General features: G+C 37.6%; 1 protein-coding gene across 2 annotated transcripts in view; it reads right to left on the bottom strand.

Moving 5' to 3' along the window:
* Positions 1 to 1,075: 1,075 nt before the first annotated feature.
* Positions 1,076 to 20,200, bottom strand: part of LOC137621645 (SURP and G-patch domain-containing protein 1-like) — a 52,536-nt gene continuing 33,411 nt past the window's right edge. For both annotated transcript variants that reach the window (XM_068352112.1, XM_068352113.1), the window contains exons 6-11: positions 19,957 to 20,159; positions 13,052 to 13,179; positions 12,247 to 12,367; positions 7,982 to 8,142; positions 4,280 to 4,406; positions 1,076 to 3,471 (exon numbers count right to left, since the gene is read on the bottom strand). In XM_068352112.1, coding sequence (XP_068208213.1) covers positions 3,445 to 3,471; positions 4,280 to 4,406; positions 7,982 to 8,142; positions 12,247 to 12,367; positions 13,052 to 13,179; positions 19,957 to 20,159 — 767 coding nt within the window. In that variant the 3' untranslated portion in view covers positions 1,076 to 3,444. The remainder of the gene's footprint in view (positions 3,472 to 4,279; positions 4,407 to 7,981; positions 8,143 to 12,246; positions 12,368 to 13,051; positions 13,180 to 19,956; positions 20,160 to 20,200) is intronic.

The raw sequence follows: 20,200 nt of genomic DNA, 5'->3' as shown, positions 1-20,200 counted from the left end.
ACACAGTTACTATCATTCAGTCATGAAATATGAGATCCTAAATATATATTCTTACACCTTCATGAAAACAGATGTTCAATATTTTTTTTTATTTCTATACTCGCTTCTTCTCCAAAAGTTTGGCTTATCAACATATAACCCTAAAATAAAATAGAAAAATTTCAATTTTCTTACCTTTGAATAGTCACATGCCTCTAGTAAAGTAATCAGACTAGAAATGAAGTGGCCGAACCTCTCGTTTTCTTCAATTTTTCAAGTCAAACTATTTCATTATCCTCTTGACTTCAAGAGTCAGTGTGAAGGAGGGTGGGCACGTATATGAACATTAGGTGATTTCAGAAATGAAAAATTTCCTTATTAAATTTCCATTTATTTCTAGGAACCTTTCTTGATGTTCATATTGCTGACTCCCACACACACTGATAAAGGTAGGCCACCAATGAAGGAAAGAGATAGGTAAATTATAGAATTGAAATAAAGAATAAAATATTTAATTTAAAATTCTAGATTCATTGGTCTGGATTAATATTAACAAACTATCCTTGCAATATGAAAGTCCAGATTATTTTCCAAAAGATATTTTAATTATGTTGATAATAATAAAATCATCAATGAACGGACTCAAAAAGACCATATCACCACCAGCAACAATAGGACCTAGAGCCCAACAATCTTGAAAAGAAAACGCAAAATCTTCAAGATGATATTTAGCAAACACCAATGTAGTACACCACTGATATGCAGCTAAAACTTTTCACTAGAAATGACACTACCTTTTTGGACAGAGGATAAATGAATTTTCAATCCTACATACCAAGTTAGGAACTCGACCAGTAATATCAATAGTTTGTCCAATAAATACAAAATGGCCCTTACCAGAAAATCTACTTTCTGATGAAAATCCTACAACCACTTCCAAAGAGGGGAAGTGGAAAAATAACTTCTGGTCTGAGGGAATGGAATAGGAGACAAAATCATCTTAGGCTCCCAAAGCCAACTTTGAAAGATAGTGAAATATTTACAACAGTAAATGTCAATGCTTTTAAATACTGTAGTGTAAAACCACCTCTAATGAAGACCTCTTGATACTAAAAGCCTTAAATACATCCATTATGATACCTAAAATAGGTAGATCAAATCTCAGAAGCTTAAGTACGGAATTAAGCACTGATCAAATTAAAGTTACTGTATCGAAGACCTCGAAAACAACAATTTCGGGTAGCACACAGACATTTTCAGATTTTGTCATATTTACGTTGTAAAAGGTCTATTCCATTGCTAAAGGAGAGATTATGCCATTTAGAAGCTTCTTTATTGAATGCCTTATAATTATACATTATAGTAGACTTCTTGTGTCCAAGGAAACAAACAGATACTGTATTTACTTTACATTTCTGTATAAAGAATTACTGTTGAGTACCTTTATATATTTCGATGGCTATCTATCAAGGAATTATTAGGCAATCGCATAATCACTTCACACTTAATATAAAGCTGTTTCACATATAGAATCACAGAGCTTTAGAGTAAAGTAATACAGTACAGAATAACAAAATAAATTTCTGAATTATTCTATCAACATTTTACAAGAGAAGGAATTCTTCGGTTATTTAGAGTAAAATACGACAGAAAGAAAGCCCACTTTTGACAAATTTATTCTGTAATTATCAGTGGGAGGTTGGGCTGTGGCACCCTAGCAGTACCAGCTGAACTCGGTTGAGTCCCTGGTTAGGCTGGAGGAACGTAGAGAGTAGAGGTCCCCTTTTTTGTTTTGTTTCATTTGTTGATGTCGGCTACCCCCCAAAATTGGGGGAAGTGCCTTTGGTATATGTATGTATGTATGTATGTATGTTATCAGTAAACAAATAGGTTATCACAAAGTAATTGAACATGTATATTCGATGGTGAAAAATCTCGTATGCAGCTACTATAGGGGGATCTGCTGCTTTGGAGTGAAGGGGTTAAGGAATTAAGAGAATCCTATAAAATAAAATGCCATTCCCAAATGGAAAAATCCGGTCGCTTAGGAAGGCTTACCTTAGTGAGTGGAGGGATATTAGGATTCAGACTATCAACTCGGGATTACAATCGTTTTAGAGGATCTCAAATCTGTAAGGCATAGTAAACACTCAGGACCCTTACCTGAATGGAATATTATTGCCACTACTCCCGACTTATCAAGTAAGAGGTTACGGTTAGCAACTGGGCAGATAAGATCAGAATTATCGCCTACAAGAGAAGACTCATTGGCCTTCTGAGATTTAAACAAAAGGTAAGATAAATACATTACGACAGTGCTTCTCAACCTTGTTGGAGGTACAGAACCCACAAGTATCATATAAACACACATCGAACCCTTCAAACCTGAAAATAAATACTATACAGTATATAATATAGGTGAATGAAATAAAGAGGAAAAGAAAAAGAAAATTACACCTAAATATATCAATATATATTTCAAATTCAAAACAAAGGTACATATTGTATTAGTGCACAATATGAACCATGCATCATTTGCACACAGAACCACCGTGTTCAAAAAACAAAATCAACAAAATATGAACTTCACACAAAAACAAAAACATAATGAATCATTGCAAATCAATGTGACTTTTGCTGTTGCCTTTCAGAGACAATTTCAGAAATCCAGGGCTTAACCTTGGCAAGTGCCCCTCTCATACCATTTGTGTTGCGTTACCTCCCCCGAATCCCTGAGACTGCCTCACTGAACCCCTGGGGTTCAATCGAACACAGGTTAAGAACCACTACATTAAGAGCTTTGAAGCTCATGATTATCAAAATTTAGTTGGTTACATGTGTATTAAAGAACAGTACTAGCACGTCAAATTTGTCATCATCCCCGCTATAAAAAATTAGCCTTGTCCTCTTAGAATTTCCCTCTAAACTTAAAAGGAAATTTCATTAGTACTCAATCTTGAAACCTTTTCCCTGTGAAGAACAGTGAGGCAATCACACCCATCACAACATTAATTCAAATCAGAGTACTGTCCTTGTGTAATGATTGCTAACAAATTCAGATGAAGTATTTCAATGTTACAAACTTATCACAATCTGGAAGAGGTGTACATCAAACTGATGAGACAGATAAACTGAAATGACAAGAGGCCCTGGCGCTTCACTATTTGCCATTATCCTATAGCGTGTCTCATTACTTTGCTAGAGGCATGTGTCTATTAAAAGGAAAGAAAATGGTAGTTTTGCTTTAAATTACAAGGGTAAATGCCAATAAAATTTGCATCTGGAGAAGAAGCAATACGAACACCAGCGGAGGTCCATAGAAATAGTATACTGAATAAAACCAGATATCTATATCCATAACCCAGAACAAACATAACTTTTCCTCAGCCACAGCACCTGGTCTTGACAAATCTTGTCACTGCAAGTTCTTAGCCATACAAATAATACCTGCACTGGTTTCCACCGTCAGTAATAGGCTCTTCGCGGGTTGTTCTGAAAAGGAAGTTGGAATGAATGAGTTTCATATTAACCCTTTTACCCCCAAAGGACGTACTGGTACGTTTCACAAAACTCATCCCTTTACCCCCATGGACGTACCGGTACGTCCTTGCAAAAAAAATGCTATTTAAATTCTTTTTCATATTTTTGATAATTTTTTGAGAAACTTCAGGCATTTCCCAAGAGAACGAGACCAACCTGACCTCTCTATGACGAAAATTAAGGCTGTTAGAGCTATTTTAAAAAAATATACTGCAAAATGTGCTTGAAAAAAAATAACCCCTGGGGGTTAAGGGTTGGAAATTTCCAAAAAGGGTTAAAATCTTACAATATCTCCAGGAAGACTTTTTACGAACAAAAAATAACCGAGTTAACCATATGGTAAGAAATTAGTTTCGCATTCTCTTGCTATTGCATTCTTGAACATATCACTTAAAATATAAGTGGAATTCAAATGAGCTGCTGTCACCGTTCTATACAATGGCCTAATGAAATGTTACAATTCAAAATAAAATTGTACAAATGTGGAAAATATTACCCTTAAAATTGTACAAATGTGGAAAAAAAAATTACCCTTAAAATTGTACAAATGTGCAAGAATTACCATCAAAATCATACAACTATATAACTTTCCCACACACCCTGTGAATGGAGAGTAAGACACATAACCCTCTTCACACTTGATAAAATAATGTACTTCATTTTATGATCCACAAACTTAAGAGCTAAGAAAATTGGAGAATGACTATACTTTAAAGGTATCATAATTTCTTTAACTATAAGAGTTCCCATTTCTACTTACCAAGGGATTGGGTCGAAATCTGTAAGCAAGCATCATACGTTTCCTGTATGCGTCATATTCATCATCATTATCACTAAGGGCATCAGGCCTCTCTACACCCAACCCTTGACTTTCATTACGACCAGTCCTGAAAATTATAGCCTCTTTAGAGATATTCATAACATATCAAAAACATGCTTCCCTTTAGAAGCTTACATACATACATACATATACCAAGGCACTTTCCCCAATTTTGCGGGGTAGCCGACATCAACAAATGAAACAAAAACAAAAAAGGGGACGTCTACTCTCTACGTTCCTCCCAGCCTTTAGAAGCTTACTAACATAAAATAAAATTCTATGTGAGAGAGAGAGAGATATAGAATTTTCACATCATCAATTTCCATCCTGGTGCTTTCTTATCTAATACTACTCATACTAACTACTCCTAACCACTTCTTATCTCATGTTCATACCATCTCAATTTATTTTTCAGTCATCAGCTTACTAACATAAATTCAAATTCTGTGAGAGAGAGAGAGAGAGAGAGAGAGAGAGAGAGAGAGAGAGAGAATTTCCACATCATCAATTTCCATCCTGGTGCTTTCTTATCTAATACTACTCATACTAACTACTCCTAACCACTTCTTATCTCATGTTCATACCATCTCAATTTATTTTTCAGTCATCAGCTTACTAACATAAATTCAAATTCTGTGAGAGAGAGAGAGAGAGAGAGAGAGAGAGAGAGAGAGAGAGAGAGAGAATTTCCACATCATCAATTTCCATCCTGGTGCTTTCTTATCTAATACTACTCATACTAACTACTCCTAACCACTTCTTATCTCATGTTCATACCATCTCAATTTATTTTTCAGTCATCAGCTTACTAACATAAATTCAAATTTATTTTTCAGTCATCAGCTTACTAACATAAATTCAAATTTATTTTTCAGTCATCAGCTTACTAACATAAATTCAAATTTATTTTTCAGTCATCAGCTTACTAACATAAATTCAAATTTATTTTTCAGTCATCAGCTTACTAACATAAATTCAAATTTATTTTTCAGTCATCAGCTTACTAACATAAATTCAAATTTATTTTTCAGTCATCAGCTTACTAACATAAATTCAAATTTATTTTTCAGTCATCAGCTTACTAACATAAATTCAAATTTATTTTTCAGTCATCAGCTTACTAACATAAATTCAAATTTATTTTTCAGTCATCAGCTTACTAACATAAATTCAAATTTATTTTTCAGTCATCAGCTTACTAACATAAATTCAAATTTATTTTTCAGTCATCAGCTTACTAACATAAATTCAAATTCTGTGAGAGAGAGAGAGAGAGAGAGAGAGAGAGAGAGAGAGAGAGAGAGAGAGAGAATTTCCACATCATCAATTTCCATCCTGGTGCTTTCTTATCTAATACTACTCATACTAACTACTCCTAACCACTTCTTATCTTATGTTCAAACCATCTCAATTTATTTTCCTGTCACGAGAGCATCTCTTCAGCCCTTCCTCATTAATAATGTGAACTTCCTACTGTACCTTACTCTTCTAAAGTTTTATCCTTCTAAAAATCTCCTCCATTTTCTTTATCAATGCCAATCACAAAAGTTCTTGTTTTTCATCATTAGTCGAGGATTCAACCATTTTCTTCTTATTCTTACCCTTTCAAAATAAGCACTACAATTTTATTGATACTTAACATAATTGTTCTACCTTTTTGGGCTCAGCCCTGTCATCCTGATGGACGGAAGGTTCCTTTAGGTACCTTTCTAAGGGATATCTAGCTACTCTAAATATCCCTTAGAAAGCAGCCCAAAGGAACCTTCCATCCATCAGGACGTCATGGCCATCCATCCATCCATATACCAAGGCACTTCCCCCAATTTTGGGGGGTAGCCGACACCAACAATGAAACAAAACAAAAAGGGGACCTCTACTCTCTATGTTCCTTCAGCCTAATCAGGGACTCAACCGAGTTCAGCTGGTACTGATAGGGTGCCACAGCCCAACCTCCCACATTTCCACCACAGATGAAGCTTCATAATGCTGACTCCTGGCCATATCACCCAAAAATAGATTTTTCGCTTTGCTCAAAATCCGTTTTCTACAACCTGCCCTTCATAACCCCAAAACGGTGCTCCACTTACCTTCTCTTTAATCCTGAACATTCAGGCACTGAAAACTCTTTCAATCCCAACCCACACCAAATAAGTTTTACACCTAAGACCCAAGATCTTTTTTTGAACTCCTTATGTAAATCATCTAAGCACAAAAATTACTAGCGCTAAATGTATGCAAATATTTTTATTGCAAATATGAATAATTGATATAGTTATCTTATACATACTTTATAAAAATCTTACATGCCTAAATAATACAAGAAAACAAAGAATATCAGACATAGAAGACATCATATGGGGCTGAATTAGGTCAAAAAATATCCAGATGCATTTAGCAAATCCCTTGTTATTCTTTATGATTCCAGAGCTTATTCACTTTTTCTGGAAAATAGCTATCTTAATCACTTCAGATGTTTAATTCTCTATTAGTCTGCCTATCATGACAATATTCATCAATTCCCATTCAATCCCTCCATCTAAAAGAATAAAAAAACAGTTTGCAAAATTATTCTATTATCCCTTTTACTTCAACATTAATTTTTTTTTAAATTTTTATCTTTTGTGTAATTTTACATTTTTACATGCTTTCACCCTCTACTCTTTCAATTATTTCCACTTTTGCTCAAGAAACTGATTAAATTTTTGATGAGAGAACCAATTACTGTTAAAAAAAAAAGGAATAGCGTTATAATCAGATACAGAGATTCATAAAGATCATACTATAAACTTTAAAGTAGCAGAGAATAAAACTAGATTGAGATGTCAAGGATTGAATTAATTTTCAGCCTTCAAAACCATTGACTGAAATTATAGATATGAGAATACAAGGATATCAAGAAAAGCATAAAAACCAATATGAAGGGGTCTATTTGAAAAGATTCTGACATTTAACTAGTAACAGAAAAACCTGATGTAAATATATCAATGATAATGATGACAATGGATGAACAATACACTGATTCAAGACACCAAACATGGGCCTGTTGTGATTTATCTCCATGACAACATTTATAATACAGTACTGAAAAGGTAAAATACCATAACCAAAAGATGAGCAGTTCAAAAGCAAATTTTGGTATATCAGGGGAAAATATATATACAAAATATAATAAAAAGTTAGGAGTTAAAAAGTTCAGTTTTTTTTTAAACTGCTATCAAAATTTTAGTTCACAGAAACATTGATAACAATGACTCAACTAATATCTATTACTTTTGAACAACAGCAAATGTTAACCCTTTTACCCCCAAACGACGTACTGGTATGTTTCACAAAACTCATCCCTTTACCCCCATTGACGTACCGGTACGTCCTTGCAAAAAACTGCTATTCAATTTTTTTTTTGCATATTTTTTATAATTTTTTGAGAAACTTCAGAACTTTTTCCAAGAGAATGAGACCAACCTGACCTCTCTATGATGAAAATTAAGGCTGTTAGAGCAATTTAAAAAAAAAAATATACTGCCAAATGTGCTTGAAAAAAAATAACCCCAGGGGGTTAAGGGTTGAAAATTTCCAAATAGCCTGGGGGTAAAAGGGTTAATAAGAATGATTTTCTCTAATTAAAATTGTAGTATTACTTACTGATTGACAGGTGTTGTGATTCCTTTGCCTTCAGCACCCAAACCCATTCCCTCTGTCCAACCCATACTCTTGAGCATTTTGTAGCCAATGTTGTCTTCTGTCAGTTTATGGTCTTGATAGTCTGACAGGTCCGGATCCCTTCCCTCTTTGATGGCACGATACTATAAGGAAGAAGATATTCTATACAATTTGGAAGTATAAAGAATAAGTAGAAATGTGTAAAATTGAAGTAACAATGGAAAGCAAGCTAGGACCAATTTCTATAAGAAAAAATTACAAACATTGTACCTTTCAATGACGAGCATTTTGGTAGAATTAAAGAATGCTACAGCACCCTATAGTCCATTTCTTTTAGCGATGCATATTTGCACCGACTCGCAGGGGTGCCCTTTTAGCTCGGAAAAGTTTCGTGATCGCTGATTGGTTGGAATTATCTCGTCCAACCAATCAGCGATCCGGAAACTTTTCCGAGCTAAAAGGGCACCGCTGCGAGTCGGTGCAAATATGCATCGCTAAAAGAAATGGACTATAGTGTTCAAAACAACTAGATAGCCTAGAGTGCTTGGTAACAGGATTATCACTATCATATAATGGCAGAGCAATCCTAAAAGGTAAACTCCAGAATTGATTAGTCAATATACAATACGATACCAACTTTAATTTTAAACCATAGTGCCATGCGTATCATATCCAATACACAACCCCAGCATCTTGGTAAAAAGAATCTTTCACACTATCATTGTTAAACAATAATCCTTCTAACAATACAGTAATCTCTTACATATCACTTTCCCCATCTTCCATCACTCATAATTACAAATATCATAAAGTGCGAAACAGTAATTTTTCATAGCTGCATTGAATAGGAATGTGAAAATTTTGATAACATCCTTCTTTTTGAGGATTGTACATATCGTCAATGAACTCCTCTCGTAAAAGTGTGCCAACTCACACCGACACGCTCATATTTCTCGATAATTTCATGCTTCACCTCTATCGTCATCAAGCGTTTTTTCTTCTCACTGCTAACCTTACCACTCGCTTTCCTAAGGCCCATCACTTATTATGAAGAATTTTCACAAATATATAATCAAAATTGTCTAATAATGCAAACAAGGGAGATGCATACAGTAGTCGGAGATCATGCAAAATGAACGAGCGATGCGGACTTAGAGTGCACCCAAGCAATCAGCCACCTAGCGTCAATTCACTAAAGGTGGAGGCTTGTCATTATCGTCATCCCATAATCAACTAGCTTAGTCTTCCCTGGCTTTTCCCATGAATTAACAAAAAGTTCCCTTTAGGGCTATGCACTGCTAACTTGGTTGGAAGCCATTACAATGCACTATCACATGAGAAATAGTGAGAGGGAAATGCATTTTTCACACTGTTACCTAAATCACAGAATTGCTCCTGCCACGATACACTAGGAGAATGAAGATAATGAAGTTCCAGATACAATGCCTGTGTACACTCCACATAGTAATTGCTAATAAAACCACAGAAAATTATCTTAATGCGCAGCAATAATCAAACCACTTACTGCTAGAATACCCATTCCTTTATTAAGTACATGAGTTTATTGAAGGGAGTCAAATTTTAAAAACTTACTGGTAAAAGTTGATTAAACAGAGCTTCAATAGAAGAAGTAATTTGACCATCAGGGAAGTTCATGGAAATATTAAATGCAGATATGATTTCCCACACAATACCAATGAAATCAATACAGTAGCCTGCAGAGTCTAGACTAAAAGGAGCTTCTCTTGATAGGGGTATGAAAGGATGTCTGTGATCTGATGAAGATATGCTTCAACCTTCAACGCTGCTAATTGCCATACTGTAAATGGCCCCCTTTCCCTGGTAGACAGTAGCCAAGGACCATTATATCTACCCTGACATCTCAAGCAAAGTCATGCAAGAAAAGACTCTTGCTTGGAGGAGATTCTGGATAGTTTCAATACATAAAGTCTAAGGTCCTTCAGTGTTGGTATGTCTGAAGGTGTGGCTGACAAGAAAAGTGAGCTATGGGATTATCTCTCTTAAGACCTCAACTAGATGAGTTAGGAAATCTTGGTACTACTCTATTTGGGGTCTTAGGGAGCCACTAGGGTCATCCTGAGACCAAATGTAATTAACATGTGGTTGATAACTCTACAAATATAACAAAATTGAGGAAAAATTCAGGCATCCAGATCATCGTATGGGTGTTGAAATGCATCCTCAAATGTTGCTCATGGGTTCAGGATGGGGGAACAGAACACAAGGAGATTTCTGTTTAGTCCTGTGGCGAAAAAGGCTATCACCAGTGACCACCGCATTGCAAGAAGCCTTATGCCACCTAAGGATGCAGGAATCACTCTTCTTAAACCTTGCCACAAAACAGCTAAGCTGATCTGCAGAGCCACAAATGGGGAAAAGCATAAGATTGTCCTCCAATTTCCAGGAAGAAAGGGGAAAGGTGATCACTTATGTTCTACCCTCACCTGGCTAATGGGGCAGGTATTTGGGTTCAGGAGGGACTACTTAACTGCTTCCAGTGTGACAGCAACTATCGTTACACTGGGTTTAAGCTCTGCTAGACAGAACCTGAAACTATCAGTCAGCAGGTGAGATCCATCTCTATCTCTCTCGGAAGATAAAAGATACCAGTCGAAACCCAACAGGATTTTCTCAAACAACTTTCCTTCTCGACTTCTTTTTTCTTACATGAAGGATGGTCAGAATCGGAGGAGGAGGAATTGGTAGAGGAAGAAAAAGAGCAAAACCCCTTCATATGCTACTTGCCAGCCTTCCTCACAAAACCTATTTTTAGAAGTGTCAAAGTCTATGCAACTGACGACAGTAGTGCTCCCATGGAGGAAGAAGCTACATGAACCACAACTCTGGGGTCACTGTCAGCAACATAACACTGTCACTAGAGTTCACTAGTGGAGTCATATGCACTAAAGTCAACATGGTTGCAGTCAGTGATCCTTCAAACACAGACACATAGTGAACCTGGAAGTCCTAAAATGGGCCACAAACTCTTTAGGTTAAAGCCTTCATCAGTTAACAAGGGTATAGATGAGTCTTGGGGCCACACCATAACTGGGGGAAACATATTTCTTCAACGACCTAGAAGGGGTGGAGTCTTTCGTTCCTCTCACTTGTACTCATAATCGATATAGCCCGAAGAGTACCCATAGGGGTAGCAAAAGCTACAGGTTGAGAGAAGAGAGAAGAATGAAGAATAAAAAAAGCTCTTTGTTATCAACTTCAGGGAAATCCCCTTAGATGGTGGCTGTTAAGTTTTCTTAGGCTTCTCACTCTTTTCAGAAACTTGATCACCTGCTGAGATGGTCATATCCTGCATTCGTTCAATGGGAAGATTATGAGCAGTCATACCTATAAAAAAGGCACAAATTACATTGGGGGATCAACTGTTACTTTAGATGTTAACCCACCCCATGCCTTACCTCTTCCAGGGGATTTCCGTACGTCACATGGTTTGCAATACATGACAAGAATTGCTCAAACAAATATTCAATAAACATACCAAAGTTCAAAAATAAAAATTTAACAGCTTACAAAATTAGCAAGGTAGCAGGACCAAAACCAATGGCAGAGTGGCCAAAGTCAGTAAGTGGCTTGCCTCTGACAGGCAGGTGAGCAGGACCATCGCAAAGTGCCCACCTGTAATTACCTAACTACCGAAAATAGTTCACTGCCCATCCCAGCTCATGCTGAAGTACCTCCTATCTAAAAGATGAAAAAGTTTGTTTTTGCTTGAGAACAAATTAATAGATTAAAACTATAATTTTGAAAAATGCATAAACTATACAATGGGAAAAACTTGTTAAATTTTCAAAAACACAATAATCAGAGTATTTACTTAACCCTTTTACCCCCAAAGGACGTACTGGTACGTTTCACAAAAGCCATCCCTTTACCCCCATGGACGTACCGGTACGTCCTCGCAAAAAAATGCTATAAAAATTTTTTTTTCATATTTTTGATAATTTTTGAAAAAAATTCAGGCATTTTCCAAGAGAATGAGACCAACCTGACCTCTCTATGACAAAAATTAAGGCTGTTAGAGCAATTTAAATAATATATTCTGCAAAATGTGCTGGGAAAAAAATAACCCCCTGGGGGTTAAGGGTTGGAAATTTCCAAATAGCCTGGGGGTAAAAGGGTTAATTTGCAAGTACTGTAAATCCTACAAAAACTACTAATAAATAATAGTGCTGAGAATAGATCAATTTGATAGAAAACAAAATACTAACCTTTTCCATAAATCTTGCGAGCTCATCAGGGGGAAGAAAATCTCCTATGTGGTGTTTGCCTTCAGCATTGTGTGTGAGTTCTTGTGCTTTACTTTGAGTTTCAGCCATCTCTTTAGCTCGCCTATATAAAAACAAAGAAATTATCCCACATACCACAGAATAAGACAAAAGCATATACAGTGAACCCTCGTTTATCACGGTAGATAGGTTCTAGACCCGGCCGCGATAGGTGAAAATCCGCGAAGTAGTGACACCATATTTACCTATTTATTTAACATGTATATTCAGACTTTTAAAACCTTCCCTACGTACTGTTAACAAACTACCCTTTAATGTACAGAACACTTAATGCATGTAATACAGTACCCTAAACTAAAACAGGCATAAATATTAAAGGCGATTTTATATCATGCGTTTCCTAAACACGCCAAAAAGCACGATAAAAAATGGCAACCAATGTTTTGTTTACGTTTCTCTGATCATAATGAAGAAACAAAAGCATTTACTGTACACATCTGTGTATAGGTTAGTTTTTGCATCGATTATATTGATTATTCAGTACAGTATGTTGATTTTGTTATTACCAATATGTATATATATATATGGGTTATGAAAAAAATCCGCGAAGTGGTGAATCCGCGATGGTCGAACCGCGAAGTAGCGAGGGTTCACTGTAATCAAATTATTGACAGAAATATATAAAGAACCATTACCATCACATACGGTAAATTACGAGACCTGTGAAACTATTCAATAAGGAATATTTACTTGAAAACCTTGAAATTGCAAAAACAAAAATTCTTACCTCTTATGTTCCCAAGTGCCACCATCAACATCTTCATCACTGTCATACTCATATTTCACCTTTCCCTGTCGTTCTAGTCTGTCTGCTTCTTTCTGCTTTGCTTGAAGTAATTGGAAGACAACATTCATCTGGAAGAAGAAAATTCCATTACAAATTCTGAGAAAGGAGTACCTTACATTTTTTTCCCAAGAATATAATCATTTCCATAATAATTTCTAAAATGGAATTTTCATTCTAAAATTATTATTAACCCTTTTACCCCAAAAGGACGTACTGGTACGTTTCACAAAACTCATCCCTTTACCCCCATGGACGTACCCGTACGTCCTTGCAAAAAAATGCTATAAATTTTTTTTTTCATATTTTTGATAATTATTTGAGAAAATTCAGGCATTTTCCAAGAGAATGAGACCAACCTGACCTCTCTATGACAAAAATTAAGGCTGTTAGAGCAATTTAAAAAAAATATACTGCAAAATGTGCTGGGAAAAAAATAACCCCCTGGGGGTTAAGGGTTGGAAATTTCCAAAGAGTCTGGGGGTAAAAGGGTTAATAATATTTACCTGGATAATTTAGCTAGCCCTGAATCCTAATAACCAGCCCAAAATTTTACCATATTTGTAACCCTGATACCTCCTATACCGTAGTCATTGGTAACACTGACGGGTGGAACTAGAGTTCATACAACTCTCTCATCCATTGTGTAATACCAGAAGTAGGGAAGGATAAGCGGGACTATAGTCGATTTCTTTTAGTGAGGCATACTCGCAGCGCTGCCCTTTTAGCTCGGAAAAGTTTCCTGATCACTGATTGGTTGGACAAGATAATTCTAACCAATCAGCGATCAGGAAACTTTTCCAAGCTAAAAGGACACCATTGCGGGTCGGTGCAAATCTGCCACGCCAAAAGAAATGGACTATAGCTAAATTATTCAGGTAATTATTGTTAACATTAATTTTAGAATGAAAATTCCATGATACACATTCATCATCATCATCATCTCCAACGCCTATTGACTCAAAGGGCCTCAGTTAGATTTCCCGCCGTCTCTATCTTGAGCTTTTTAATAAATACTTCTCCATTTATTATCACCTACTTCATGCTTCATAGTACTCAGCCATGTAGGCCTGGGTCTTTCAACTTCTCTAGTGCCTTGTGGTATGCAATTGAACATTTGGTGAACTGATCTCTCTTAAGGAGTGCGAAGAGTATGCTCAAACTGTCTCCATCTACCCCTCACCATGATCTCATCCACATATGACACTCGAGTAATCTCTCTTATAATTTCATTTTTAATCCTGTCCTGCCATTTAACTCCCAATATTCTCCTGAGATCTTTATTCTCAAATCTACAAACTCGGTCGGATACAGTTTCATTGTCATACCACGACTCATGTCCATACAGTAACACCGATTTCAATAAACAAATATACTGTACATGCTGATTTTTATATGTAATTTCAGGCAATTTTATTTCCAAATAATATACATTCCCCAATTATCCACATTGGCAAGGAGGGAATTGGAAGAAATGCCCGTTTTTGAAGAATAGGAGGTAACAACAACTAAACAAAGTGAGAAAATATTGAGCTAAACCTGAAGAATTCTTACTTCATACAGCGGACTGTGCCAAAGAAGGCATAGTAAGAATCGAAGGTCAACCCAGAGTGAAATTGGCAAAAATCTATCTAAGTGAAAAGGACAAGCTCCAGTCCAAGCATCCTCTTCGAGGAAACAAAGAAAAGTGCACCTGACAAGAGCATCTCCCCAACATAAAAAAGGAAAGATGAAAGGAGAAACACTTACCTCCTTTCCCCTAAGCTAGAACGACAACCCAGAAAAGGCGAAAAAGACCAGGACCGAAACTGTTCTCGCAATAAGACAAGGGAGAGCGTAACACAAAGAAGCGATTCAAAATGAATCTGTTTAATTAGGGAAGAAATACAAGAAGAGAAGAACTTTATAAAAAGATCCCTAATGAGTCCAGTCTAAAGACGCTACTTGATTCTCGAGCCTGGCACCAAAAGAAAGGGTAGCAGTAGCAAAGCCTCAATCTTGAGGAGAAAGCACTAAAGACATTTCTATTCCTTGCCAGTAGAACCATCACTCCGAACAAGTCAGCCGAGAAGGTAGGAGGTCTGAAGGCCAGACGACTGGACTCCAAGTCGCCAATCATCGATCAAGAATACGATGCTACTGAAAATCGGCCAATTCTCAAAAACTGATATAAAAAAAGGAGGATCAAATTAGGAACAATATAAAGACCTGGATCAAAGCCGAGCGATAGCTTCTCACAGCTGAGACAGAGTACTGCAGAGTATTTCCACCAAGGAGTTATAGTAAAAATCACAGAAAGGAGTAGAGTGGTATTGAGTGTCAAGAAAACGCCTTACATGACACTGATGACAAAGATCGCCCACTTCATCTGGTAGACCGAGGCCAAAGGCCTCCTGAAGTATCCAAACATCTGTTTCACACTAGTCGCGTAAAGTCTCTCTTGGTACCTCTGTTGTTGGCAGTAAATAGTCCGAGAAACATTCTACCTACTGCCACAGTGGAGACATTAAGGTCATCGATAGATTGGTTGATGATATCCTGCTAAGGAGTCTCCTCATTAGGCAGAACGGAGGGGAAACACATAAACATCAAGGTGATACAATGGATGTTGGAAAGCGTCCTAGAAGCTTCCAGTTCAGAGACGTTGAGAACAGGTCTTCTTTGCTCGTTATCTGAGGATCCAAAGACCACTCGGAACCAGCTACCCGAGTCTTTCTCCTCAGTTTGTCTGCTAAGATGTTCTTACGCTGGGTATGAACTGGGCTGACAGGGAGATTGCCTTCTCGCCTGTCCGTCAGAAGATTTTGATGGCTAGTTGCAAAGTTTCCATGAAAAGACCACCTTGCTAGTTTAAACGAGCCTCTATGGTCATATTAATGCTCATCAACAATATCTCACAGGGGTGATGATAAGGCATCTATCCTCCAGATGAGTGAGTTCAGTGAGCATACTCGCTCTGAGGAGAGAGTGTGCTGGTGGAGCACTCTCATGAGCACTATTCCTCAAATCCTAGGATCTTCTGCTGACAAAGGGCGCTGGTCAAACTCCCTTTGGTCCAGAGTCAGACTCCATCCTTGTGGTGAGCTAACTGGGGAAGGCCACAAGGTTGAGGTCTCCAGGTTAACTGGCTAAGGCTGACATGCCAAAGGCTAAGAGGGTACCTGAAGTGACCATTCTGAGATTGTGACTAAGAACAACAACTAGATTGGCACTTTGTACATAGAGCATGAGAGGTAAAAGCATTCATTATAATTATGCAGTAGTGTACAAACTGAGCACCTGCTCAGATTTGTATTGTATAGGAATTACACTTTTACTCATTAACTAACCTGATCTTACTTCGAGCTGTATTTGCCAGAAGCAAAAGGGGGTTAGAGATGTTACTTCCTGGCCAAACAAGGGTAACTGATTGATCAAGAGTAGCTGACAAGCATGTGACTGATTGTCAACGGGAGCGATCGAATATAGGCAACCACTTAGCAAAGAACTGTGTTGTGCAAACTTCCATTGTCATGTCCTTCTCTTAAGAGTGTGCGGACGTCTACTATGGCATGCTGTTTTCTGAAGAACAAGCGAATCCCTAGAAGTCCTTCTAGTCTCGCTGCCTGGGAAAGCAAACTAGGGAACAAGAGCTACAGACCAGCGAAAAATTGCTAAAATTAGAGAAAACAAGAATAAGAGGAAACATTCCACAATTGTTTCAACGTCAGTTGCGTGGAAATATTCCAAAGACGCTGGCATCACAGTGTTGTTCCAACGTTTGCCGCTCAAGAGCAAATATGGAATCAAATGACCTCAGTTAAGGATTGTAGATGGGTAAAACAGAATATCACTCAACTATTGTAGTAATGTATTCTTCTGTATTCTTCATCATCGAGAGAGGGCTGGCTAGCTTTACATACTCCAATGAAAGACAAAAGAACGGTAGAAGTATTCATTGAAACTCCCACTGAACGATCTTAAAAATTACGTGCTAGCACAACGTTTTCTTTCACTTGATTGTCATCAGCTGACTACCATCTTCCTGAGGCAGCAAATATTAATGCACAGACAAAAGCTTGTACAAACCCTCTTTGCATAAAGCTTTCCAAAAAAAAAAGTGAGTGAAAATAAAACCAAAGATGATGACCCCGATGTGGGAATGTTCTGCTGTCATGCAAAATGCAAGACGACGGCTTTACCATTGTGCTGTACAAGAACGTTCTAATGTTTTTATTTACTTTGGAAGACTAGTGCTTCACAAAAGCATGTCTGAATTCCAGTTTCTTTCTTCAAGACAGAATCGAATCCACAATCATAATTGTGCATTCAGGAAGAAGAGAAGTTACAAGTCTAGAGCAATTTATATTTCCTCAACAAATAAAAACTGAATCACCGAATCAAGCCATTCAAAAAATTTTGGAACCGTACAGGCTAACCCAGAATTTTCATTGTAATCTCACGAGAGAGAAAGAAATTAGTAAGAAAATATAAAATCCTCAAAAAACTTTATCTCTTCCTTTGCAGCAGAGACTCAGGCTCTCAAAGGAATTTGTTTCCATAAGAACTTTCTTAAAATGTGAACAGCACAGCGGATAGCATACACAAGCATACAATTATCTATGGCAGAAACACACATTCCTCGTCAAGATAACATCTTTGAGCTCTAAGCCTTGAGTAATGTCTGTCTATAAGCAGTAAACCCCTTATTCTAGATTCCTAACTACTTCATGCCCATTAGGGGTCTAGTCAGACAGTCACTGGCTCTATGAGCAACTGTGTAATTCAGGCTCGCTGAGAGCCTGGACTGAGCTGCAAGACTGGATCACACAACAATGACAGACTGCTTGCTTCAAGCCAAACTCTCTGGTGAAAGGATAGCTTGCTCCTTTGGCATTGCGATCCTGACTCATTGCAAGGCACTGAGAGATTGCTTGTTTTAAGAAATACTCTCAGAAAGGTTTTCACCTTTGGCACCGATATCCAAGCTAGAGTTAGAGTTCTCTTGCTTGAGGGTACACTCGGGCACACTATTCTATCTTATTTCTCTTCCTCTTGTTTTGTTAAAGTTTATATAGTTTATATAGGAGATATTTATTTTGCTGATGTTACTCCTCTTAAAATATTTTATTTTTCCTTGTTTCCTTTCCTCACTGAGCTATTTTCCCTGTTGGAGACCCTGGGCTTATAGCATCCTGCTTTTCCAACTAGGGTTGTAGCTTAGCAAGTAATAATAATAATAATAATGTGAGCCTGACTCACATGCGAGGAGGAAAGAGATCGGTTACTTCAAGCAAACTCTCGGGTAAGGAAAAAACTTCCCCCATGGGGCTGCGATCCAGGTCTACTGGAGCTTGAATCGTATCACAAGTTATTGAGAGATCGCTTGCATTAAACAAACCTCTTGGGTGAAAGGCTAGCTTTCACCTACTGGTGCCATCAGCCAGTGAGACAGCTGCCAAGATCTCCTGGGAGGCCAAATCAGGCGATCGGATAGCTGACCAAGTCAGATGATCAGTCGCAAAGCAACTGCTTCTAATGAGCAAAGCTGAAACGTTGAATCAATAATACTCCCTAAGACACTTGTTGCTCATGTGTGTCCATCTTGAAAGGCTAGCTCCTATACAGATTAGTGTACACAGATGGAAGACTCTCTCTCTAAAGGTTCTTTGATCCTGACTTCGAAGAAGTGTAACTTTAAGGCATAAACCTTTAACCAACCTAAAGGTTTAAGGTTTAAAGGTCGCTAACGAATGGCAGAGGCAAGGGACAGTGACATTGCCATAGCAAGCAGGACAATGCCCTAGAGACTGACCATATAGTATATGATCAGCGCCCAAGCCTCCTCTCCACCAAAGCTAGGACCAGGGAGGGCCAGGCAGTGGCTGCTGATGACTCAGCAGAAGACCTATAGGCTCCCCCAAACCCCCCAACCTTAGCTCACAAGAATGGTAAGGTTGCAGACACTAATGGCACTAACGAGTTTGAGCGGGACTCGAACCCCCGACTGGCGATCACCAGGCAGAGACATTACCAATCAGGCCACAGCCACCCATGATATAATCAAGACTCTGAATTCAGGACAAATATTCCCGAGACAGTAATGCATCAACCGGGAATAAGGCCAAGAGTAAGTTTCATTGCCACAGCTAGTTAGAAACGTGGAAGGACACGAGTGTCTTTGACCACAGCTGATATCAACATGAGAAAGGTATGGGGGAGCACGGGTTGGGGGCTTCTCCCCACTACCACAGGTTAACAATGGGGCAGTTGTTTACACCTTGTTAAAAGTTTTCTAGACTTATGACAGCCTACACAGATTTCTTCTCCTATGGTAAAGAATGTATGGTTTGTCTACAATATAGGAACAAATAAGTACATGTAATTAAGAAGAGAAATATAATTGACGTAATAAAATTAAATATTCAAAAATAAAAAGCAATGCTCTCATCACTATCATTTGCTGTAAGAATCATCAGATGATGTCAAACAGTATAAACTCACTCACCTCGTACTAACAGCCATCAAGTTAATGGAGACTGACGTAGTTAGTGGAATAAAGGTATTTTGTCATAAGATCCTACAAAAATTAGGATACAAGTGAATACCTAGACATAAAGACGAGGCTAGATGAAGGGCTCACCAGCAAAGGTCTGCTAACAGACAAGAATGTCTAGTATATAATACAAAGGGATCCCTCTAATTAAAGGGGTCTTAACCATCTTTAATTAATGATGAATTCATTCCAGCTAGCAATTAATTTCTTACTAATAACCTTTGATTAATTGGGGGGACATTATCAATAAGTTTGTAATTCATATAATCAAATACAGTACCCCTAAGCTAAAAAATTCAAATATCTATCTTACCTTCATCTGCTCTTCACACTGCTTCCACTGAGCTTCAGTGAGATCTAAACTCCCAAAGACTTTGTGAGCATAGGCATAAATGGCAGGAGAATTCCTTGTTATCCGAGTCACCATGACACCTCGAATGGCTTCAATATGTTCTCCCTCACCAACCATGGTCATCAGATTGGCAGGAACACTCAAATTCACAACAGGCTGAGGCGCTATAAATATTCAATTGTAAATTATTTCATGCCTATAAGAA

This window comes from Palaemon carinicauda, chromosome 28 (assembly GCF_036898095.1).
Source record: "Palaemon carinicauda isolate YSFRI2023 chromosome 28, ASM3689809v2, whole genome shotgun sequence".
In the NCBI taxonomy this organism is placed as follows: domain Eukaryota; kingdom Metazoa; phylum Arthropoda; class Malacostraca; order Decapoda; family Palaemonidae; genus Palaemon; species Palaemon carinicauda.
This window is presented reverse-complemented; position numbering and strand designations above follow the sequence as displayed.